Source organism: Ylistrum balloti, unplaced genomic scaffold (genome assembly GCF_031769215.1).
Source record: "Ylistrum balloti isolate Yb309-2 unplaced genomic scaffold, AGI_CSIRO_Ybal_v1 Utg370964, whole genome shotgun sequence".
NCBI classification, from domain to species: Eukaryota; Metazoa; Mollusca; class Bivalvia; order Pectinida; family Pectinidae; genus Ylistrum; species Ylistrum balloti.
In genome coordinates, this window is record NW_026782542.1 from 1,284,348 (window position 1) to 1,312,267 (window position 27,920).

The window sequence follows — 27,920 nt, forward strand, 5'->3', positions numbered from 1 at the left end:
CAAACATTATCCCTTCATCTTCTGCGTGACACCTACTTCCATCTTACAGTTCACAAGCTAAGTGCATACATCTAGATGTCTCTATATGTATGTACAAGGCAAAGGCACAAGCATGGTTAAATCCAATATATCATTGTGATTTTCAACAAGTTGCATTGTGTAACAAAAGTTCAACTAGATCAAACAGAAGGTATGGCTAGCATAGTAAAAAAATCTTTTGACAAAATTATGCTAATAGATACCAAACACGTTCCTGAATCGAGTATCAAAAAATCCTGAATATTTCCTAAGAAATGAAAATCAATATGAACAATTGTCAAAAAAGGACCAATATTACAGTTGTTGATGATAACATAAACACAATATAACAGCTATGTACAGTAGTAAGCCAGGGACATGATGGTCATCAACACTACACACAATGTGATGACAAGCCAGCAACACTGAAGGCCACTACTACACATGATGTGATGACCAGTCAGCATCAATGAAGGTCAATACACACATTGTAATGACAAGCCAGCGACACTGAAGGTCAATACACATGATGTGATGACCTGACAAATGGCAGTCACTTCACACAATGTGATGACCAGACAAATGAAGGTCAATACACATGATGTGATGACCAGACAAATGGAAGTCACTTCACACATGTGATATGACTGTGACCTTTTGATTGCTAGTATGAATAACATATGATAATGGCTTATTAGAGTTGCTGACAGCATACAGTACTGTAAGTACAACTCTGTGATGTTTCTACTAAATATAGCAATATGACATTATGTGCATGACTAGGATTATACAATGAACGCTAGGAACACTAAAAGATAAAATGATATAATATGTTACATTATACAGTCCAACATAAAATCTTGCACTGGCTACTGATACAATGTATCATTCAAAAATAGTCCTTCTCTACTGCAGCCAGTATGTGTCCATATAACCAACCAGAAAACACTCCACTGGAAAAATGTATACTTGTCACAACCAGGGGATAGGTATTGGTGGGACCATAGGGTGGGGTGACATGGGGACAAAATCCCACAGCCTCAATTACATTCTTAGCAGCCATCCCCCTCCATAGCTCAAATAATTATTTCCCTCTCTTGAGAAAAAATGTTATAAATTATTCCAAATTAATTTTGGTGATTGTATGTATGCCCTCAGCAGTGGCTGACTGTTAGTAAGAAAGGACAACAACAACAAATGTTGACCTATACTCTATCTACCCGTAAGGAACAACTCTTAAAGGTCAATATGAAAGCAGATAGAGTATATCAAGGGAGGTAATCAGCTTTACTCACAGCAATCTTGGAGTTCATTGTGCGACCTTGTGTGTCCGTCACATCACATCATAGTTGGTAAAACACAGAAAAACCAGCACTGATTTTCAAATGTTCACAGAAATCTCTCCCCAAATTTTTACCGCAAACTTTTCCTATCAAAATAAATTAATTTTCACATAAAACGTTGACAAGGGACAACTCTATGATTATTTGCCTTCCTCATGAAGTCCTTTCGAAAGCCTGATAATGATCTGGTATTACGTTGTTGTCTGCTGTCATTTTTACATGTATATACTTAATAAAATTGGGAAACATATCAAAAAGTTTTAATCCAAATTAAGAAAAGATTATTTGTATAATAATTGATTTTCAATGTCTTCATGAATTTTTCAGACAAACTTTTCTTTTCAAGGTCAACACTTTTCGTCTGAACACAGGACAACACCTCAGGAGAAATTCTTCTGATTTAGGTACAAACCACTTTGATAACCTTTGAACTATAAATGGTAAATTTGATTCAGTAGGAAACACTATGTGTTCATGAAGACTGAAAAACCTACAGTTGTAATGCTGAGTACCTTATTAGCATAAAACCATTAGCAGAGTATTTCAAAGTAATCACTTATTTGAAAAGAGGTCATCATTAGCATGAGAGAAAAATCTTATTATCATACAAAAATTCTATTCACTTCATCAAAAATTAAACATTAGGATAAGACCAATTTTCCCACGCAGCTTGTGCCCTAGCTGAGAATCTCTTTAGCATGAACTATCATCTTATCTGGATCACCGAAGGCTAGATAAATACACTGTTGAATTCTAATAGTCATTCTAATTTTTCCAAGTCTGCTAAACCGAAATTTGAAAACATAAAACCTCTTGGTGAAATATCAGGTAAACTCTGATCAAAGCCACCGAGAAAAAATTGTTTAAGGTGTCTAACAAACAAGCAATGATAAACAATTCAACAGGCTGCCTATCAACAACACTGAGTTTTCAAACAAGCTGATCTTTTTTGAATTGCAACGCTTACATCAAATTTACATATAAAATTCATTCTGTGAAAAAGCAGCAGAAAATTAAATCTTTATTCACTTTGCACAAGCCGCGTCCCATCAGGACAGCTGGTTCCATAGCAACACCAAATGGTAATGATTTTACTAAATTCTGAAGTCAATGTTGATTAAATCCACAAAGTCCACACAACAATCACATCACAGTTGACAGGTAAAATTGCTCCGGTGAAGACCTTCACACAGGTTATCAAGTTGAAATATTTTGAATAATCTGTGGACTCACAAGAGATGTATATATTAATACCCACACATTCTAGATATATTATATGGCGTTCGATATAACCGTTACTGTCCTCTTTGCTGTTCATTTAACGTCATTATATAAGACACTACATTCCTGTGCAGTCTATACAAGCAGTGAGTCGCTGGCACTTTCTTTCAGCAACAGTCTGCGGAGGGAGATTTATATTTCAATATCACCAGCAGTCAAATCAGGTCAGTGCTGGCTTCTGGATTAATTGATTCTGAAGAGAATTCTAATAAAAATTGTTTTTTTTTGTTTTCTGCATTTTTTTTAATTACTATAAAATTGCTTACAATGAAAAATCTCTCACTAAAGAAAATTTTAATTTCAACTCTAAACTGATATAAAAAAAAATTATCAAAAACTTTTAAACCTCTGTTTTCTTACAAACATTTTTTGGAAATTCATTCAAATTTTTTTTAAGTTCAATCAGTTCATAAACAATAAACAAATTTTTATTAAAAATAATCATCAGGTTTGACATTTTCTCTCCTCAGATATCAGGAAAATATCCTCGCCTTTACTCTCTTCACTTATACCATATATTCAATGAAACAGGAGAAATATTGGATGATCTGCCTCAGTAAATTCTTGTCCATCCAGTCCATGAAGCGATCCACAGAAAATGCTGTCATCACCATGAATATAAGCTGAGTGGCCATTCACTTACAGAACAGATCCAAGTTATTATGACAAGAGATATGAATAGCCATTCAGGAAACAGAACAGATTCAGCTGGTAATAAGTATTAAAATGGCCACACTAGGTCACATGGCTAGAGTTTAAACCAATCAGAGGAGGACACACTTGTGATTTTTCGTTCTAATTGGTTGAGGTTGTAGGACTGCTCGGCACGCTTCATCAAAGACCTGTCAATTACACAAACAAATAGTTTACAAAATATCTCATCATTTCAAAAATATTAGATATATCTTCATAATGCTATTCAAGTTATCTCCCTTTAATTTCACTGCAAGAGCTTCCCTTGAACCAATTCAAATTCAAATTTCAAATCCAGGAATGAAAGCTCTGAAGATTACATCTCTTTTTACTTCAAGAAATCATAAACCAAACCGAAATCAAAGTACTGAGGATACTCAAAGACGCTGTGTATGATGTGTATTGCATAAAGAAATAAAGAAAGTGGTTTGTCAATATGGCATGGCATATGAACTTTAGTGATTTTTCATGCCGACATATATATATATATATAGGAAAGTTCAAGACATACAGTCATGATAAAATCATCATATGATCATTTTGGTGACTAAAGTGTGATTGGAAAGGTAATTACTGATCATGTCCAGTCAAGCATGACTCCGAATTCTCATAAATAGTTCAATATTTTCTTGTGTTCACAGGGATGGGTGGAGATTTCAACATTGATGATCAGTTATTATAACTGGCTAGTAACCAATCAATTACCAGCTTGTTTATCCATTTAACTGATTTTTGTTACTCTTAAAAAGTACATTACACAACATTGAATCTGTTCTTTGCTTGTTTCAGCACGGCACACTATGAGTTCTCAAATACAAAGTGTATATCTTAACATGATGAGTACAACTTATGCATGTACTAGAAGTTGTAGAAATTGGAGGTCACCTTTCTAGCCTCGGCTGGTGAGGATTTCTTTTTAATCTATTGGTAGAGTGTCTGACTAGAGACTAAAGGGGACACTATAGCTTCACTAAATCGTTGGTATTGGTGGAGATGAAAACCAACAACAACAACCCAACATTAAAAAGATGTTCGGAAGTTGTTCTGATAGACAGCTTGAAGTTCTTGACATGATTATTGTGACATATTGTCTAATAACATGTTATAAGCACCTGGATTACAATACATATACATACATGGGTGCAATTTGTACACTTCTGTATATCTCATCAACACGCCTGTATCAAATAAAAGTACCAGTACATTATAGACACAACTTTACATCAGAAAAACACATAACACCATTAACACACCTGCACACAATAAACACACCTGTACATCACTTATACACACCTGTACACCATAAACACACCTGTACACCATAAACACACATGTACATCATAAACATATCTGTACATCATTTATACACACTTGTACATCACATATACATACTGTACATCACATAAACACACCTGTAGACCATAAACACACCTGATTACCATAAACACACCTGTACACCATAAACACACAAGTACATCATAAACATACATGTACATCATTTAAACACACCTGTACATCACATATACACACCTGTATATCACTTATACATACATGTACATCACTTATACACACCTGTGCATCACTTACACACATGTACATCATAAACATACCTGTACATCACTTATACACACCCGTACATCACTTATACATATCTGTATATCACTAATACACACCTGTACATCACTTATACACACCTGTACATCACTTATACACACCTGTACATCACTTATACATACCGGTATATCAATAATACACACCTATACATCACTTATACATACCTGTACATCACTAATACACACCTATACATCACTTATACACACCTGTATATCACTAATACACATCTGGACATCACTTATACACACCTGTATATCACTAATACACATCTGGACATCACTTACACACACCTGTATATCACTTATACACACCTGTATATCACTAATACACATCTGGACATCACTTACACACACCTGTATTTCACTTATACACACCTGTATATCACTAATACACATCTGGACATCACTTACACACACCTGTATATCACTTATACACACCTGTATATCACTAATACACATCTGGACATCACTTACACACACCTGTATATCACTTATACACACCTGTATATCACTAATACACATCTGGACATCACTTACACACACCTGTACATCATCTAATACATGACATTGTTTTATGGTAACACACTATACCTGCTTTAATCCACGTTGCGTTAGAGCTGAGCATTCCATATACTTGACAGCGTGGATTTTATTGGCCAGTTTGATGCCATGTTCCCGTTTCACAGGTTGTAAACCCTGAGATGCCAGCTGTCCAATGGCGTCCTTGTTTTCACGAAGATCTATTTTTGTACCTAGAAAACAAGACAATTGTTATTTTCACACATACAGAACAAATATTGCTATTTAAAGCTGAGCTTCCAAATAAGGCCATCGTATAATCTCGCTATTTCATCCTTGTAACAGAACAAATTTTTCTTTGCTATATTAAGTACTTTTAACAATGGTTATATCATTTGATTACAGAAAGCATTGAAAATACTAATTTTTAATTTTCAGCATAAATCACGATTTCACAAACTAGACATGTTCGATGGGAAAAGATCAAAACTGCTTTAGGTGTTGTAGGGTTACATATGAACTGCATGGTGCTTAATACACTTCTAGTCACAACAGGATGTTAGATACATTGTCCATATGACCCACATTATCAGTAAGCTGATTACAAAGGATTGATGATTATTGATGAAACCGCTGACAGGCTGTCAATTGTAACAGATTTTTGAGATATGTACTGAGCATTAGAGTCACAAGATTGTACAAAACACACCTGTGTAAATATGTGCTAAGAGTAGAGTCAACACCTTGGAGGTGTCAAGGTTATTCACCTTTTGCCTGGGTACCCAAAGGTATACAGGGGATTGATGAGAAGGGGTGAACTTAAATATATCAGAATAAAATCCAACAGACTACAGGCGGGTTCTTCCATTTGACAAACCGCCAAATAAATAATGGAAGAACCTGCCTCTAGTCTGTTGGATTGAAAACTGAGTAAAGATACATTAGTGACAAACAATGAAATGCACTGCATTCAATATCAATTTCAACTTTTCTAGGATTCATACGCAATGCTAAGGGCCTGAATTGTTCAGGCATAGGAGAGAACAGAGGAAAATGGAAACTGGACAAAATAGATATTAACATGAGATCCAAGCCAGATCTTGGTGCCAACCATTGTTTGATCAAAAAGAGACCAAGAAATAGTGATAGCAAAAATTAATTACAGACCAACAGACGGACGACATACCACGGATGTGTGACAATTTGAATAGCCCACCATCTAACCACGGTGGGCTAAAAACCAACTAACAGCTAGTTTGCATTATGATTTTGAAAAGATATCTTCTCTGCTTGTTGACAAACATTCCGTCATATATACAACACATTACCGACTAAAAGTACAGGAGCATCAGGACAGTGATGCTTAACCTCCGGATTCCACTTCGTCGTCACATTTTCATAAGAGGAAGGACTCACAACACTAAAGCAGATCAAGAAGACGTCCGTCTGAAACAATTTAAAACAAACAGTGTCTCATTAGGTCAAACATCGCAGATAACACAAATATGTGATAAAATCAAAGGTTGAAATGTACATCATAAATGTAAATTTGTAGAGGAAAAATTAACCATAAGAAAAATGTAACTGTATTAATATGTTAGTGAGATGTAAATGTACACATGTGGCCTGAAGGTGTGATCTTAACATACACACCTGTGAATAAAATTACAAATGCACACATCTGATAAGAAATGTCTGTAAATGTATGTTGTATGTACATACCAAGGAGATGTTATAAATAGGAGGTTGAAGGGATAAAGAAATGTAAATACCAAGGGGGATAAGGGGTTTAAGGAATGTAAACATCAAGGTGGTAGGGGATGAGAGCATTCAAAAATGTACACACCAAGGGTATAGGAGCATTCATTAAGGAATATACATACCAAGGGGGTAGAAAGATGAGGGCGTTCAGGATTGTACACACCAAGGGAATAGGCTGATAAGGCATTAAGGAATATACACACCAAGGAGGTAGGAGGGATGCGGGAATTTAAGAATGACAAACCATTACCAAGCGGGTAAGGGGGATATAGTGATTAAGGAATGTACCCCACAACATTCTCGCACCTCAGTCAGGGATATATCTTGTAATAACCCATCCTAGATTTTCAATGTTAGGCTTAATTGGGATTGTGTTACAGGAACTTAGACCCAGATACCCTGATGTCTCAGTTACAGGAAACAGATTTTATAAAGGTGGTATTAGGGGGATGTGGGGATTATATCATATACACACCAAGGGAATAGGGGGTGTGTGGGGATTAATGTATCTACACACCAAGGGGATAGGGGGATGTGGGGATTAAAGAATGTACACACCAAGGAGGTAGGGTGGAGGAGGGCATTAAGGAATGTACACACCAAGGGGATAGGGGGGATGAGGGCATTAAGGAACGTACACACCAAGGGGATAGGGGGGATGAGGGCATTAAGGTGATGAGGGCATTAAGGAATGTACACACCAAGGGGATAGGGAGGATGAGGGCATAAACGAATGTACACACCAAGGGGATAGGGGGGATGTGGGGATTAAAGAATGTACACACCAAGGAGGTAGGGTGGATGAGGGCATTAAGGAATGTACACACCAAGGGGATAGGGGGGATGAGGGCATTAAGGAATGTACACACCAAGGGGATAGGGGGGATGAGGGCATTAAGGTGATGAGGGCATTAAGGAATGTACACACCAAGGGGATAGGGAGGATGAGGGCATAAACGAATGTACACATCAAGGGGATAGGGGGATGTGGGGATTAAAGAATGTACACATCAAGGAGGTAGGGTGGATGAGGGCATTAAGGAATGTACACACCAAGGGGATAGGGGGGATGAGGGCATTAAGGAATGTACACACCAAGGGGATAGGGGGGATGAGGGCATTAAGGTGATGAGGGCATTAAGGAATGTACACACCAAGGGGATAGGGAGGATGAGGGCATAAACGAATGTACACACCAAGGAGATAGGGGGGATGAGGGGATTAAGGAATGTACACACCAAGGGGATAGGGGCGATGAGGGCATTAAGGAATGTACTCACCAAGGGGATAGGAGGGATGAGGGGATTAAGGAATATACACACCAAGGGGATAGGAGGGATAAGGGGATTAAGGAATGTACACACCAAGGGGATAGGGTGGATGAGGGCATTAAGAAAAGGACACACCAAGGAGGTAGGGGGGATGAGGGCATTAAGGAATGTACACACCAAGGGGATAGGGGAGGATGAGGGGATTAAGGAATATACACACCAAGGGGATAGGGGGGATGAGGGCATTAAGGAATGTACACACCAAGGGGATAGGGTGGATGAGGGCATTAAGAAATGTACACACCAAGGGGATAGGGTGGATGAGGGCATTAAGAAATGTACACACCAAGGGGATAGGGGGGATAAGGGGATTAAGGAATGTACACACCAAGGGGATAGGGGGGGATGAGGGCATTAAGGAATGTACACACCAAGGGGATAGGGGAGGATGAGGGGATTAAGGAATATACACACCAAGGGGATAGGGGGGATGAGGGGATTAAGGAATGTACACACCAAGGGGATAGGGTGGATGAGGGCATTAAGAAATGTACACACCAAGGGGATAGGGTGGATGAGGGCATTAAGAAATGTACACACCAAGGGGATAGGGGGGGGATGAGGGGATTAAGGAATGTACACACCAAGGGGATAGGGGGGGATGAGGGCATTAAGGAATGTACACACCAAGGGGATAGGGGGGATGAGGGGAATAAGGAATATACACACCAAGGGGATGGGGGGATGAGGGGATTAAGGAATGTACACACCAAGGGGATAGGGTGGATGAGGGCATTAAGAAATGTACACACCAAGGGGATAGGGGAGATAAGGGGATTAAGGAATGTACACACCAAGGGGATAGGGGGGATGAGGGGTTAAGGAATATACACACCAAGGGGATAGGGGGGATGAGGGGATTAAGGAATATACACACCAAGGGGATAGGGTGGATGAGGGCATTAAGAAATGTACACACCAAGGGGATAGGGTGGATGAGGGCATTAAGTAATGTACACATCAAGGGGATGGGGGGGATGAGGGGATTAAGGAATGTACACACCAAGGGGATAGGGGGGATGAGGGGATTAAGGAATATACACACCAAGGGGATAGGGGGGATGAGGGCATTAAGAAATGTACACACCAAGGGGATAGGGGGGATGAGGGGATTAAGGAATGTACACACCAAGGGGATAGGGTGGATGAGGGCATTAAGAAATGTACACACCAAGGGGATGGGGGGGATGAGGGGATTAAGGAATGTACACATTAAGGGGATAGGGTGGATGAGGGCATTAAGAAATGTACACACCAAGGGGATAGGGTGGATGAGGGCATTAAGAAATGTACACACCAAGGGGATAGGAGGGATAAGGGGATTAAGGAATGTACACACCAAGGGGATAGGGTGGATGACGGGATTAAGGAATGTACACACCAAGGGGATAGGGTGGATGAGGGCATTAAGAAATGTACACACCAAGGGGATAGGGGGGGATGAGGGTATTAAGGAATGTACATACCATGGGAACTGAGATAGGGATAAGAATGATCCTATCAATGTAGACACTTTCATGTGAAATTATACATAAACAAACCTGTGGGTAGGAAAGTGGCCGAAGTCTATCATAATCTTCTTGACCAGCAGTATCCCACAGCCCAAGACTGACTGGAACGCCATCCACCATCATATTAGCTGTGTAGTTATCAAACCTGTAAACATTTCATTTTTACTAATTACATACTTATTCTGAGTATTTTTATCTGTACATCAACAAAATCAACTTCAACCATTCTGCTTTCTGATCAGTCTAAAAATAGACAAGGCCCTACTATAAACTAAGATCCAGTCAGTACAGGGCTCTCAAACCCCATTTTGGGACAGGGGCTCGGGGCCCAGGGCCCTTAGAATTGGGAAAAATAATGGTGTTTTCCTTAGAATTGGGAAAACTTGGGGTCTAAATTGGGGAAAAAAAGATATTATTTTGCATTGGGAATGGGGCCAAATATCGGCCTCAAATCTGGAAGATCGTGAGCCCTGCAGTACTTCTCATATATCTGCCATTTTGTAGGACACAGCCTAAGACAAAGGGGAACCTACATATTACAGAAATCTAGTACTTTTCAAGAAAAAGAAATAACAAAGTTTAATCATCAAATCTATTATGGCCACAAATCAGCCATTTTGTTTTTCAGATCAAACCCAGAACAACCAGTGACCAAGATAAAGCTGAAACAAAACACTTCTCCAGAAAAAGTGATTGATTTCTAATCAAGCTTTAATGGTGGAAGTACAGAATAGCCATCTGACAGTCATGTATTCCATTTTATTCTGAACAGCCTGAAAATCAAAACTGAATTGCTAGAGTTCAAGAGGACACATCAAATTTGAGACACTTGTCCCTAATTGCCTCTGGGCAGCATACAGTAGGAATAGGATACCCTGCCTCAAAATCACCAAGGCTGTTCACAGGACAACAAATCTGGCAGATAAATAATAGGGAAAAAGTGACCATGCCTTAAAATCACCAAGGCCTTTCACAGGACAATAAATCTGGCAGATAAATAATAGGGAATATGTGACCATGCCTTAAAATCACCGAGGCTGTTCACGATAACCACAGCAAACAAACAGCATCTGAAATCTGTAATCTGCCAATTCAATATAACACAAAAGATGTTTGTTTTGAAAGAAAAAAACAATCTTTGGCCTAAAACATATCTGCAGTTAAAGAATCAAATGAGATTTGGACAAAAAAATGACAACATGCATGTAAACTGTGATTTTTGGTGTAAAGAATGGGTTCTGTGCATGACTGCTTTATAATTCCACCTTGAAAATGCACAGATCTTATTGATTTTTAAGAAAACTTCACATAAAAGTTGAACTTTCTGTTTTGACAACAAAGATGCGCGTAAAGGAAGCACTTCCAACTGAAAGACAGCAATATGCTACAAGATTTGACATCAAGTGAAAATGATGAAAAAAGTAACTTTTATATTTAATGATAACATATTATACACACAGACATAGTAAGCTTGCAAGCATTTCAAGTGTCACTGCAATTACTCTCTCCACAGCCTAGAGTTTTCAGATATTCTGATAGAATGATATCTACAGACTGAGGGAATGTGTGGAAACTGTGCAATAACAGCCACAGCGATGTCATTTTGGTTATTTGTGACCTCTTTTTTTAAACAAGAGGTCAAGCGACCTTGACATTCACCTGAAATAAGCAATATTGAATATAAAGATTAAAGCTTAGTTTTCTAGTCTCATGAAAAAGAAATTGTAACATCAATGATAGTAAGCCAGTGGCAAAACATGTATACCATCAAAATTGTCATTCATACTAATAATTCTTACAAAATTAACATTTTGCTTAAAAATGTAATTTTTCCATGAAAATAAACTTAACTTCCTCCCCAGGAAGAAATGTGAGACCTATTTGGTAATTAAAGCACCTTAAGATGCTTCCATCTATACAGAACATTTGATTCTACCATACCTAGGTGTTGAAAAGAAGATTTTTGAAATCTAAGTCAATCTGGCCCCTTTTGGCCCCATCCATTAGACCCTGGGGGGTCAGTCAGTATCAATATAGGAATAACATCAAGCCATCATACCTTGCTCATAATTCTAACAAAGTTTGAAATATTCACAATGGAAATTTAACAAATTATGCTCAAAATCTATTTTTTCTACATAAACTATAGTAAACTTTACCCTCCTCCCCACAGGGAAATGCGAGACCCTGGGACCATGACCTGCCTAACTTTGACATTGACAATGACCTACCTAACTGTTACCATTGACGATGACTTACCTAACTGTTACCATTGACGATGACTTACCTAACTGTTACCATTGACTATCACCTGCCTAACTGTTACCATTGACTACGACCTACCTAACTGTTACCATCGACAATGACTTGCCTAACTGTTACCATTGACTATGACCTGCCTAACTGTTACCATTAACTATCAACTACTTAACTGTTACTATTGACAGTGACCTGCCTAACTGTTACCTTAAACTATCACCTACCTAACTGTTACAATTGACTATGACCTGCCTAACTGATACCATTGACTATCATCTGCCTAACTGTTACATTGACAATTACCTTTCTAACTGTGACAATGACTGTCTAACTGTGACATTGACTGTCAAACTGTTACCATGGACAATGACCTGCCTAACTGTGACATTGACAATGACCTGTCTAACTGTGACATTGACAATGACCTGCCTAACTGTTACCATGGACAATGACCTGTCTAACTGTGACATTGACAATGACCTGTCTAACTGTGACATTGACAACGACCTGCCTAACTGTTACTATTGAGTAAGACCCACATATATATACCCGGTATCTATATATCAGTTTCAAGAGGAAATTCAAATCTGGATCCTTCGGATCAACAACACTAACACTACTATGTCTGATACATTGTATTATTTTATAGATGTTATGCCAATCTAACTTTATTACATTTATGCATGGAAACTATAAATATGCACATTAATTTTCATGTTCCTTATTCCAAAAGATTACACCTCCCCTTTACAACATTTAAATGTTGTAGGTGAAATAATAACAAGTAATTATTGACAAAGATTTGAAGAATTTAACAAATTTGATCTCTGATCTTAAGCGAGAGTCAAGGACATTAATTTGAACAAACTCAGAAGCCCTTAAACCTGCATGCTATAAACTACAGGCCTAATCTGGTGGTCTAGGACCCCTAGCACCTAAGGTAAACAATCTTTGGAACTGAAGAAGACATTTAAAAGACTTTACAGATCTGACCTCCACTGACCTTGAAAGTGGATCAAGATCAATCCATCCCAATATTCTGAAAGCTTAAAATCATTACCTTAAGGTGTCTTGGTTATGAAAAAGAAGTTGTTTGAAGTAAAACGTAAAAGCCAGAAAAGGGACGACGGACGCAACGCAATAGCATTCAGCTCACTTGTCCCTCAGGACAAATTGAATGTTGCACATAATCCATTATTTTATTTTACATACAAACGTGAGCTGTAATTATATAATTACCACAAACATTAGGCACCATTTGCTAGGCACACAGAGTCTATGTGAGTAGGTATACATAGCAGTCATGCCGACAGTCGTGTATATACACTGCAGGCAGACTTATTACCAGTGCTTAACACTTTATAGTTCTAACTTTGAATGATGAAAAGAATATTTTGAGAACTTGATACAACTTGAATTACATTCACTGTTTAATGTCTAGTGAGCCAATTCTCCTACTTAATTTCTCTAAAATGATAATGCTGCAATATTCTACATATTAAAACCAGCTCCCAACTTCATCACATGAAGAAATGCCAAAAAGTATTCTGAGATTTTGTCTGTCTAAGGTACTCCTTCAAATATAAGATGTAGAAGCAGTTTTCATTATATTTTTGAAAGTTTGTCAAAAAAAAATATAGTAAGAAATTATCTGTATGAAAACTGTACTGCTTGTTGGGACCAGAGGCTGCTGAGGGGTGATAAACTTACACAGTAGGTACATATTCCCCAGGGAAGCTGTCCGTTGTATAGGAAATGAGCATGCATGTTTTACCAACAGTACCATCGCCCACGACCACACATTTGATAGGTCGGCCCTGCGCCATGCTGTCCGACAAATGGTTACTTATAATCACAGACATCCGTCAAATTTCTGTCAAATCTGAAACAGATCAACAAGAAAGGAGATCATTCATATGTATGTCAGGTACGGATCTTTGGTCTATAGGACCTCCACAGAGTTCAGCAATTCAGATCTATATCACAAAGATTTCCAAGATATTTAACTAGAAAATTATTTTTGTGAAGAAAAACAATTGTTATCCTTTATTGGCAAAAACATATTAATATTTATATATCCTGTTCCTTATAAGTGATATCCTGTTCCTTATAAGTGATATATATCCTGTTCCTTATAAGTAATATATATCCTGTTCCTTATAAGTAATATATATCCTGTTCCTTATAAGTAATAAGTTAATATTTAGTTTTTTTTACATAGTTACCTCAATTTCTCTTATTAGGCCAGAGGTAAAATCTATTTTGACAAATGTCTTAAAACAAAGAATTGACAGACCAATGAATTCTAAGTACATCTACAGTCATTGCAGCCTGAGATAAGCTACAGTGTATCTCTTTTTAATTTGTTCTCCAGGAAAATATGGCAACCTGTATTACAGTGATAAATGTACAAGCAAGTCCCAAGTCCTGTACTCATAGAATTTTGATGGGATTCATAGAATTTCTGGAAATACTTGAATTTCACAGAGTGAGATCCATTGTTTTTCGCAATAAAGTTAAAAAGGAGTCATGAAAATAAATTGTTGATTGATCACTGATATATACCTTAATGATACAAACAATCATGTTTGTCAATTTATAACATGCAAAGAGAAAATCATGTGATTGAATACATATGGCAACAGTCATTAGTCTTATTTCTGTATAAACAACGTGTATGGGGAATATAAAGGAGAAATTAAGACTGACAGGGAGCTAGTCACGGATCTAGGATAAATCAATACACTAAATGACCCTAGCAGTCAACCTGCCGACCACTACTGTCCCAACACGCCATAACTTCAAATCACTCAGCATGCGTTATTGGACCAATGACATCATCGTTTCAATTATGGAACATTAAACTGTTATTTTCACAAATTTTAATTTACTGATCTTGTACTTTTTTTGAAAAATCAAATGAATATGTCCCAAAATGAAATGAATTGTGTTTCATGATCTGGAGTCATTGATCGATCTTTCTTTCACATGTCATACCAGTTATACACTACAGAGCAGTTACAGGGCAGTTAGTTCTGATCTTATAACAGATATTAATTAAAACTCGAGATCTCAACGTATACTTCAGATGTGTAAGCTATGTTCATTCATACATGTATATGCTTCAAATTAAATCTATGTTCCTAAATTGTTGTTTCCAGATCAACAAGACGGCTAAGATCAGAACATTTTTCCAAGACCAGATGCTTAAAAAAATCTACCTTCAATAGTAGTACTTAGTTAGACTGGCTACTGCTAACCCTAATTAATCGTAAGTCATACACTGTTACATTTTTTACTTGGTTATCTCCCCTTTGTATGAAACTTCAATTTCATGCATGAATTATTCAATTGGTATCCATGTATGAAGACATTTTCAGAGATTTGGATTCAATGAAAAACCTTTACTAGTACTTAATTTAGTGTTACTTTTATTGACTGCACACCAACTATGCAGCATGTTCACAAATGGAACTGGCATAGATTTCTTCCTAAGAGATGATAATAGGGATCTTTATGCAACTATGGTTGAAAGATATGCTACAGTATATTCAAAGTACCTTACTGGGTATAGGCCCATGCTCTGGAATAAGCCCATCCCTATATTTTTCAAATTTCCAGTACATCGGTTCACATTTGGAAGAATCCCATTTCTTAATTTTGAAATGTTTTATCTCCAAAGAAAAAGGCAAAAATAACATTCTTAAACAAGAGGCCCATTGGGCCTGTATTGCTCACCTTGTTTAGTTTGCTGAAATTGATTAATCTAATCTAAAGGAATAATATTTAAAATACTGATATCAATTTACAATAATAAGTCGTCTCCCTCTGCCGTGAGGGGGTTAGCAGCACTGTTAACATGATGCTTCAGATCAAATCTCAACAGAATTGAATAATTTCAACAAAAGTATATTAAAGATTTGCTCTGTTTCAACTATCAGACTGGCCCACTGTTCATACAAAACTGATCCTCTTCTCCCAAGCATGCCTCAGACCAAACTAGGACAGAATCCAGGCATTCCTACATCAGAAGAATGATTTTTTTTTTTACATAATTTGCCCTATTTCCCCTCTTCAGACTAAATTTGGACAAAATCCAATCATGACTACAGGAAGAATAGGATTTCAAATAATTTCACTCTACTGCCCTTATGGGCCCTGCCACTCCTACAGCATGCCATTACACATCATTAATACAAAATTGACTTGTCTTCACCCAAAATCTAAACATTTCTACAGGAGAAATAGGATTCTAAATAATTTGCTCTATTTTCCCTATAGAGCCCCTCCCTCCCAAGATGGCAGATCCATCATTTATACCAAATTAATTCCCCTTCTCCCAATGATGCTTCTAACTAAATTTTGTCTAAATCTGTCCTTAATGACTAGTAGTGATTTGTAGGAAAATTGATAGACAGAGGAACAAGGGGACACCCGGACGACAGAAAACTGACAATATGGAATACCCTAAGCTGACTTGGCCCTTCTGATCAGCTGAGCTAAAAACCTTGATCAATATACAGGTAATGGTTTCCAATTAGAATGAACAAATACACAGGAAGAGAAATAACTTCAGTCTCTTGGTATTTTATACACATTTCTAACCATTCAAGAGCTATGATATGTGTGAGCTCTACTCTTTTACCATTCTCATGGAGTAAGTCTAGATCAGTTGATTTCTATCTAAGAAATATATGACACCCAATTAAGATAATGTAAAGATATTAATTGTAAATTTGTTGGTGTTACAAAAACTTTGAAACAAAATGAGTGTACAGGGCTCTTGATCTGCCAGATTTGGGGCCGAATACCCAATTCAAAATAGTATCTTTTTTTCCCAATTTAAACCCCAGGTTTTCCCAATTCTAAGGAAAACGCTGCTATTTTTCCCAATTCTAAGGGCCCCGGGCCCCAGTCCCAAAATGGGGTGCGAGAACCCTGGTGTATTTTTCATAAACAATTTCTCTCTGAAAGTTTTCTTTTGAAAGTTGTCTCTGTTTTTCCTGATTCTATAATCCGCCCTCAAAAACAGCTAGACTCCTAAAAACACCAGTAACTGATGTGTCTAACAGTCTGAGGATACCAGTGTGTAGTAGTACACTGATGAAATATTGACAAGGATCCGCTGTAGTTCGTGTGACCTCTGACTTATTACCATACACTTTAGCTACATCATACCCAGCCTAGTAAGATATAGTCACTATCATTGTTTTTGACATAAATGTTACCCAGTAATTGATTCTGTAGCAAAGTCACGCCAGCATTCCACAAAAATAACCTTGACCTATAACCTCTAATGGCAGAAGTAAATTAGGAGGTAAGGCTGTGACCCCCCACCCCCTCCCTCCCACACACACACACACTAGCCTACAGAATACAACCTGTAGCACCTAAAAACAATTGGGTAATCAAGCTGAATGGCTGCCTGCCCACTTGTAATTAAAACAGACAAAATAATTAGCCTTAATGAGCTTTGATGAACCTTGAATTTGATGGTTACATTAGCCGAACCAAAACCTAAGTAACACAGTTTTTTTTATCTAATACATAATACAACATATATAACTGTAACACGGCATTATAAAGATATTTTGAAGTCCTCATATCAATTTTTTTCCTTCATACATGTATTCCTCATTGAAACGTAAACCATCATTTAACTTTATTTTTACAAGTGTCTGCTATTAGAAGGTGCAGGCACGCTTTAATTGACAGTTACATTATATCTTAATTCCTAATCTTCCATGGCTAAAATAAAACATATAAATGTTCCGGTTTTGTTACAGAAAGGCAAAAATTTACATATGAGAAACGCACCTGTTTTACCTTATATATGTTTTTATAAATGAGTATATTCTATTTCCCTGTTACAGTGAGTGTATAATTACATGCTGCTGAAAGTCCTCTACATCGTCAACAAAACAATCTCCTTGTGTATAGAAGAGATATTAACAATAGGTGTTAATCATAGTGCATCTATGTGTAAATACAGGTTACAAATTCACACCCCAATCGTATTGTACTAAAGACTGGGTGCATGGCATAGGGATGTCATATACTTACTTTTGTAATGTGTGTTTACAGTTGTGTTGAGCTCAGATTCGTACTGGTACATGTGTACAGTTGTATTGTTTACAGACTGGTACATGTGTACAGTTGTATTGTTTTCAGACAGGTACATGTGTACAGATGTATTGTTTACAGACAGGTACATGTGTACAGTTGTATTGTTTACAGACTGGTACATGTATACAGTTGTATTGTTTACAGACTGGTACATGTTTACAGTTGTATTGTTTACATACAGGTACATGTTTACAGACAGGTACATGTGTACAGTTGTATTGTTTACAGACAGGTACATGTGTACAGTTGTATTGTTTACAGACTGGTACATGTTTACAGTTGTATTGTTTACATACAGGTACATGTTTACAGACAGGTACATGTGTACAGTTGTATTGTTTTCAGACAGGTACATGTGTACAGATGTATTGTTTACAAACTGGTACATGTATACAGTTGTATTGTTTACAGACTGGTACATGTTTACAGACAGGTACATGTGTACAGTTGTATTGTTTACAGACAGGTACATGTGTACAGTTGTACTGTTTGACTGGTACATGTGTACAGTTGTATTGTTTACAGACTGATACATGTGTACAGTTGTATTGTTTACAGACTGGTACATGTGTACAGTTGTATTGTTTACAGACTGGTACATGTGTACAGTTGTATTGTTTACAGACTGGTACATGTGTACAGTTGTATTGTTTACAGACTGGTACATGTGTACAGTTGTATTGTTTACAGACTGGTACATGTGTACAGTTGTATTGTTTACAGACTGGTACATGTGTACAGTTGTATTGTTTACAGACAGGTACATGTGTACAGTTGTATTGTTTACAGACTGGTACATGTGTACAGTTGTATTGTTTACAGACTGGTACATGTGTACAGTTGTATTGTTTACAGACTGGTACATGTGTACAGTTGTATTGTTTACAGACTGGTACATGTGTACAGTTGTACTGTTTGACTGGTACATGTTTACAGACAGGTACATGTGTACAGTTGTATTGTTTACAGACTGGTACATGTGTACAGTTGTACTGTTTGACTGGTACATGTTTACAGACTGGTACATGTGTACAGTTGTATTGTTTACAGACTGGTACATGTGTACAGTTGTATTGTTTACAGACTGGTACATGTGTACAGTTGTATTGTTTACAGACTGGTACATGTGTACAGTTGTATTGTTTACAGACTGGTACATGTGTACAGTTGTACTGTTTGACTGGTACATGTTTACAGACAGGTACATGTGTACAGTTGTATTGTTTACAGACTGGTACATGTGTACAGTTGTACTGTTTGACTGGTACATGTGTACAGTTGTATTGTTTACAGACTGGTACATGTGTACAGTTGTATTGTTTACAGACTGGTACATGTGTACAGTTGTATTGTTTACAGACTGGTACATGTGTACAGTTGTATTGTTTACAGACTGGTACATGTGTACAGTTGTACTGTTTGACTGGTACATGTCTGCTACATGTCCATATTTTTTGTTTATAAAAAGTATTGTGATCAGTCAAAGACTTTTTAATTTTTCTTCCTCTCCAACATATGGATCATTCTAGATATGCCTACAAAAGTTGTGAGACTGACATTCCATAAATAAATGATGGCTGTGGTAGCAATGTAATCTGACACGGTCATGCTATCCTGTGTAAATACTACTCTTATCTATGATAAGGACCTAGTGCTGTGTTACAGGGGGCAAAACATCTACCATCCTGGCTGTGAATCATCATCCCAAACCCTTCAAAGAGGAACTCATTTATCAACAGTTTCCCAAACAGTAGACATGGGTCACAGATGGTTTCATAACACTTTGTATATAACAAAACACCATGTAATACCTGCAATTAAAACGAAGTGCATCATCTGTTGTATGTGATACTTATAACTCTTCAAACTACTTGTGTTAATATGTCCTACTCTTGAGTCCATTGGATAGAGTCTGCAATACACCAGTCCATCGGTGTTAGTCTGCCTTAGTCTACTGGTGTTAGTCTGTCTAGTCTACTGGTGTTAGTCTGTCTAGTCTACTGGTATTAGTCTGTCTAGTCTACTGGTATTAGTCTGTCTAGTCTACTGGTGTTGGTCTGTCTTAGTCTACTGGTGTTAGTGTGTCTACTGGTGTTAGTCTGTCTACTGGTGTTAGTGTGTCTAGTGGTGTTAGTGTGTCTAGTCTACTGGTATTAGTGTGTCTACTGGTATTAGTCTGTCTAGTCTACTGGTATTAGTGTGTCTAGTCTATCAGTGTTAGTGTGTCTAGTCTACTGGTGTTAGTCTGTCTTAGTCTACTGGTGTTAGTGTGTTTAGTCTACCAGTGTTACTCTGTCAAGTCTACTGGTGTTAGTGTGTCTAGTCTACTGGTGTTAGTCTGTCTACTGGTGTTAGTCTGCTACTGGTGTTAGTCTGTCTACTGGTGTTAGTGTGTCTAGTCTACTGGTGTTAGTCTGTCTACTGGTGTTAGTGTATCTAGTCTACTGGTGTTAGTCTGTCTACTGGTGTTAGTGTGTCTAGTCTACTGGTGTTAGTATGTCTACTGGTGTTAGTCTGCTACTGGTGTTAGTCTGTCTACTGTTGTTAGTCTGTCTGTCTAGTCTACTGGTATTAGTGTGTCTAGTCTACTAGTGTTAGTGTGTCTAGTCTATCAGTGTTAGTGTGTCTAGTCTACTGATGTTAGTCTGTCTAGTCTACTGGTGTTAGTCTGTCTAGTCTACTGGTGTTAGTCTGTCTACTGGTGTTAGTGTATCTAGTCTACTGGTGTTAGTCTGTCTACTGTTGTTAGTCTGTCTGTCTAGTCTACTGGTATTAGTGTGTCTAGTCTACTAGTGTTAGTGTGTCTAGTCTATCAGTGTTAGTGTGTCTAGTCTATCAGTGTTAGTCTGTCTAGTCTACTGGTGTTAGTCTGTCTAGTCTACTGGTGTTCATTTGTGATACCAAAGTCTACTGGTTTTAGTCTGTGGTACTCAGCAGTCTACTTGAGTTAGTCTGTGATTCTCTAATCCACTGGTTTTAGTCTGTGGTACTCAGCAGTCTACTTGTGTTAGTCTGTGGTACTGTAATCCACCGGTTTTAGTCTGTGGTACTCAGCAGTCTACTTGTGTTAGTCTGTGGTACTGTAATCCACTGGTTTTAGTCTGTGGTACTGTAATCCACTGGTTTTAGTCTGTGGTACTGTAATCCACTGGTTTTAGTCTGTGGTACTGTAATCCACTGGTTTTAGTCTGTGGTACTCAGTAGTCTACTTGTGTTAGTCTGTGGTACTGTAATCCACTGGTTTTAGTCTGTGGTACTCAGCAGTCTACTTGTGTTAGTCTGTGGTACTGTAATCCACTGGTTTTAGTCTGTGGTACTCAGCAGTCTACTTGTGTTAGTCTGTGGTACTGTAATCCACTGGTTTTAGTCTGTGGTACTCAGCAGTCTACTTGTGTTAGTCTGTGGTACTGTAATCCACTGGTTTTAGTCTGTGGTACTCAGCAGTCTACTTGTGTTAGTCTGTGGTACTGTAATCCACTGGTTTTAGTCTGTGGTACTCAGTAGTCTACTTGTGTTAGTCTGTGATTCTCTAGTCCACCTTCCACTAGTGTCAATCCGAGATATTCTTGTCCAACATCAGTGATAGTTAGACTCTGGTCTCCAGTCAACCATAAGAATATATTACTTTTCAATTTTCACAGGGTTTTCCTAGAATGAGGACGGCTTTATTACAATTGACAAAAAAGCATAAACTTGAATTAACAAATTAAACTAAGAAAGTCTAATGGAACCGTGACCTTAAAATGATGAGATCAAAACCAGCCCAGCAGAAATGCTTTGATCCTACTTGTGTCTAAATCAGAATGCTGAGGCCTCTAACCTTTAAATGTGGCACTGACCTTGTAAGATTGTAAAGGCACCTGAAATAGCATGTAGGAATTCATTCAGTGGTAATGCACCAGCATGTCAATTAAAAACTTCATTGAGGAATAAATTGGCACCAATCTATATGTGTACCTATTGAAAGCTTTGAAAGGAAGTTTGTCCATAAATCTTTAAAAACAAACCTCATTAACCTTGAAAATTATTTAACACGATTCGTTCAACGTCCGTTTGTTTTCATAACACAATTCATTTTCTACATGACTTTCAAATAAACAAGAACATCCTAATCATAAAGCTTATCAATTATCTTGTATGATAATTACTACATCTTCAACGATAATTACTTAATTACTATATTTTCAACATATCTTATGTTACTGTACCCATTCCTACTTAACTGTTTGTGTCTCTAAGGAAGCTATGTCTGCTTAGAAATGGATCAAAATGCCCTGGATAGCATGTGATGGGCCTCCCTCATGCTTTTCACTGATGTAGTCATCAGCTGCTGCATCTTGAACCCACCTCAAAATGACCCTGGCTGTTGATTGGGCAACAAACCCAGCAAATCTTAACTTACAGTTCCCTTTGTTCAGAGAATACTGTAGAATCATTCATTTTCAGGGGTGATTTATTTTTGTTTTTTTTTAATGGGTTCTCTTAATCAATAAATTTATTGGTCCATGAAATGATAATAAGTCAGGAATAAATATCATTTTAACAATAAAGGATCCTAAAAGAACTATTTATCTATAAAATGAAATAAATCAAATATCAACTAAAATGTAATTTTATGGAAAACCATGAAAATTGAGACCCACAAAAATATATGACTTTACAGTATAGTATTAGACTAAAAGACACCAGGAAGCTGCCCAGAGAGGCTAATGCACTGGTTATTTTTATCTGTATTTGAAGGTATTATTTGTAACATTGATAGACAGTACAAGCTGCTGATAGCTCTGTGTAGTAACCTTTCACATATCAACACAAGCCATCACACAGGATTGTGTGAAACCTGATAGTGGGCCAATAAAAACACAATGGTTAGCTACAAATCAAAATATTTGTCCTCCATTCTGATATTCTGCCTTTAGAGTTCACTCCAATTATCTACACAGTAATAAACAGAATTGTCAGACAACAGTAAAAACATATACCATCACTTAACTACTAAAATCACATACTAGGGTATCAATTTCTGGTTCACCAATTACTGTAACAGTAACAATTCTAGATAATATCATTCTATACATGACAAACATAATGAAATAAGAGATCACGTTTGGGAGTTTTTAGTCAGACTGTCAATATCAGGATATTTTTTCTAAAAATCTTCAAATTGTATCATACAGTAGATAGTTGGATGGCAGCACAGTGGTGATGAACTCACTTTGCTTTCATCCAGACATCTGGGGTTTGGGGACTGAGGGTCATCTGTCTCCCATAGCTTAGCCTCACTCTGACCCAATATGAGTAATATAAGCTGTAATCTTGATTCACAATTGTTGTAAAATACATAGTTTATAATTTAAAATTTGGCATACATATTAATCCTAAAATATATTACCTAGCTATAAACATAAATATATAAATAAATTTGACAGCAATCAGTGACCATATTAATTTTCCTAATCAATTTCAATTTCAATAACAAATGAATGTTCTTATCTCAAAAACTGGCAGTAAACATTTATGTTTTACAAGAAATACACTATCACCATTTTGGCTAAGATTAAAGACTGGATGAAGATACTTGTTATTTCCAGATGTTAATGAAACATAACCATACCCCAGTGTGATAAATGAATTCATTATCCCAAATATTCATATTTCGAAATGAGGCGATAAAGAGCAATACTTTATTATCAAAACAATTAAATTTTGTTTCCTCTGAGAATTCAACAGGTCATATTATTTAATTTAGGTAATACGACAACTGTTGAACCCCTCTTAAACAAATGAAACTGACAAGGAATCATTTATATGTATGCTATCATATTTTGACAAAATACTAAGGTTATACATTTTGTGTCTGAAGGAAACTTAAGGCTGTGGGTGTTGTACTAAATAACAACATCAGTTATCCCTAGATCACTCAAATCTGTTATTCTCCTGACGTTGTGTGAAAAAGATTATAATAAATATATAAGCAAGAAATCCATAGCAAGGGAAGTAACTTCATCTGAAACCATCATGTTATCACGAGTTGCCCAACAAAGTCTGGCTATACTGCAGACATAGGAAATGTATTACAGAAGCGACATAGTGATTTCTACAATGTACAAGTCGAGCAGTAATAGGAAGGACCTGAAGCACAACAGAAATAATGTACAGATATAACGCAATCATTATTTCAGTTACAAATCTATGAAATATTTCATAAGAGAGAATGTCATGTCATAAAGATAATAAAGTTTAGATAATAAAGTTGAATATGAGCTAAGAGACCTGATTTATGCTGTTGTGTGACAACAAATGTTACATAACTGCACCATATCTACTCCAATCAAGGAAAGGACACTGTCGACAGTTACTGATAGTTAAAATGGGATTCAGTCACAAATTTCTCTAAGATAAATCTCAGATAATCTCTTGGATGGTGACGCATGAACCGGTCTTTGAAGTTGAATATCAAACACTTCTGAATGCATGAAGATCTGTAACCACAAAACAAACTTATCCCAGCATGCTACTGGCCCAATATCATGACCTGTCATAGGTGTAAGGATTCAGGAGGGGTAATGCTGTATGTGAAAGGGAGGGAGATAATGTTGTGTGTGAAAGGGAGAGAGATAAGCTGTGTGTGAAAGGGAGAGAGATAAGCTGTGTGTGAAAGGGAGAGAGATAAGCTGTGTGTGAAAGGAAGGGGTTAATGTTGTGTGTGAAAGGGAAAGAGATAAGCTGTGTGTGAAAGGGAGAGAGATAAGCTGTGTGTGAAAGGGAGAGAGATAAGCTGTGTGTGAAAGGGAGAGAGATAAGCTGTGTGTGAAAGGGAGAGAGATAAGCTGTGTGTGAAAGGGAGAGAGATAAGCTGTGTGTGAAAGGGAGAGAGATAAGCTGTGTGCGAAAGGGAGAGAGATAAGCTGTGTGTGAAAGGGAGAGAGATAAGCTGTGTGTGAAAGGAAGGGGGTTAATGCTGTGTGTGAAAGGGAGAGAGATAAGCTGTGTGTGAAAGGGAGAGAGATAAGCTGTGTGTGAAAGGGAGAGAGATAAGCTGTGTGTGAAAGGGAGGGAGATAAGCTGTGTGTGAAAGGGAGAGAGATAAGCTGTGTGTGAAAGGGAGAGAGATAATGTTGTGTATGAAAGGGAGAGAGATAAGCTGTGTGTGAAAGGCAGAGGGATGATACTGTGTAAGGAGATAATAAAACTCCTGCATGAGAGATAAGGGATAATGTTGTATGCATATGTGGAAAGGATAATGCTTTGTGAGATTGCTTAATTGAGAGAGTGGGATAATGCTGTGTATGTGAACGATTCATAACGCTGTGTGTGAGGGAAGATTTATACTGCAAGTGAGAGTGAAAATGATGATGTGTGTGAGACGGAAAATGATGATGTCTGTGAGAAGAGGAAGGATAATGCTGTGTGTGAGGGGGAGTGGCATAATGCTGTGTTAGAGGGAAAAGGATAATATTATGTGTGAGAGGGATTAATAATTCTGTATGTGTGAATTGAATGATAATACTTTGGGTGAGAATCAGGGGAAAAGGATAATGCTGGAAGTGAGAGGGGAAAAGAATATTGTAATTTGCGTATGCATTTAAGATGAGGGGGGATAAGGGCTTTGGACATTGTTGGGGAGGTGGGGGGGTCTTAACATACAAGCTGTATTTTTATGAGGGCTCGCCACATTTGTCTCTCTGTCCAGCCAAAATGCAGCTTATATTTTAAGACAATGACCATGTATTCTATTTATCCTGCAACAGTGACTACAAGTCAGCCCATCAAAACTTCAACAGTTTTTTGTTCAATCTTTGTTTGCCTGAAGTTGACATTACGCTGAATTTTGCCAAAATAATTGTTCCGCGTAGAAAGATACTTCAAAACTTCAACGGAAAAATCACTTATTTCAACAGTGATTTTTATTGTTTTAAAGTAAATTAAGAAATTAATTCCATCAAATTCATGCACATGCTAAAAATACAGCTGTTTTCCATCACTGCCCAATACAGCAAAAATATATCTGGCAGGCGTATTTCATCAGTGGCAATACCAGTTGCAGGATAAAAGTATATACCTGTTGATGTATATCTATGTGCAGCTATGGGAGGCAACATAAATATATCAAAACTTACTCCAATTACAAATTAAAGACTTAAAACATCTGTAAATAAATAAGCATTTATCTTTTCCCAATGGTTCCCTGTTGTCATTTTTTAAAATACAAACTGAAAGTCTCAAGCAGAACGTCATGAAATTATCAAATGAATGGGGAAATGTATCGTTATCTATTACACTGTATTCTAAGCTGTCGGTGCTGTGTACTGCCCCCATGTTTATGTCATTAACAGTTGACAATGAACATGGTTACATCTAAACCCTTATTACAAAGGTAATGTTATCCAGTACAACAGCAAAATTAGAAATACTCCTGGATGAGAAAATGGGGAATATATGGTCCCTCATATCTGAAACTAACCCCTCATTTTACAGGATGGTTCACCTTGTTATTGGCATTGAAAATGACCCATTGCTCTCAGGAATCAAAATGCTGGTCCCCCTTACAGCTTGTTATTTAAACTAATATATTAGATATGCTGTGTGTGTCGCCTGATGAAGTCATCAGTGTTGACGTGATGATGAATATGTGCACAACACACTGGTCACAATCTATATCGCGTGGTTTGGTTTAAACATCAGTGCAAACATACAGTAATCATCAAAGAACAGGGGTCGGGTTACTTTCTCATTAATCAGTGTGTGAATATGATGAGGAGACGATGGTCAAGGTGAATACTACCATATGAGTCACACATACAGTGTTGCCTCGTACACAACGTACGTGTATTGTATCTATCACACATGTGTCAATGGCACTCTATTGTCTGCATATAAACAGTGTTTACTGACCCTTACTTGTCAAGAAAAAAACCCTAATATATAATATGTTGTAAACATGAGCACATGATAAAACTGAAACGTTCGCTTGCTGGTGATATGTGACACCGGTAAAGACAGTCGGTTCTAACAAACGTTTCTTTGTGTGGACCAGACTCGAAGAGACGATCTCGGACAAAAGCGGTTACACTCTCTCCTATAAAAATAGAGAGGGTAGGACAAAAACCGTACAAGTTCTAATATATGATATTAACAATGACACTGGTGTCAAATCTATGCTTCTAACACATCATTCCGAAACGATGACTCGCACACCGCATCAGCGAGCTCCTTCTCGTCACTCACCATACCTCGCCTCGCTGTTCAACACGTCGGGATGGTCATAGATTAAAATATCCACACATACTACCAATTTTAACTTACCTTATCAAAACAATTGCTGGTGGACACTTTCATATTCATATCAAAGCATCACGGAAGAGCACATGGTTGATTTTCATACGGAATCCACAGTGTTAGAAGCCAAACCTTCCAGCTGCCATTTTATTTCATCAATGCTAACTATTTTTAGCATCCAATCAA

At 37.3% G+C, this 27,920-nt stretch overlaps 1 protein-coding gene across 1 annotated transcript; it reads right to left on the reverse strand.

Moving 5' to 3' along the window:
• Positions 1-2,924: 2,924 nt before the first annotated feature.
• On the reverse strand, positions 2,925-27,854 carry LOC132559759 (ras-related C3 botulinum toxin substrate 1-like). The gene is made up of 6 exons (XM_060224384.1): positions 27,762-27,854; positions 14,040-14,211; positions 10,101-10,215; positions 6,796-6,913; positions 5,540-5,700; positions 2,925-3,484 (listed from the first exon to the last, which is right to left on the reverse strand). Exons 2-6 carry the CDS (start codon positions 14,189-14,191, stop codon positions 3,407-3,409), a joined length of 624 nt encoding a protein of 207 aa, XP_060080367.1. The 5' UTR covers positions 14,192-14,211; positions 27,762-27,854; the 3' UTR covers positions 2,925-3,406.
• Positions 27,855-27,920: the final 66 nt, after the last annotated feature.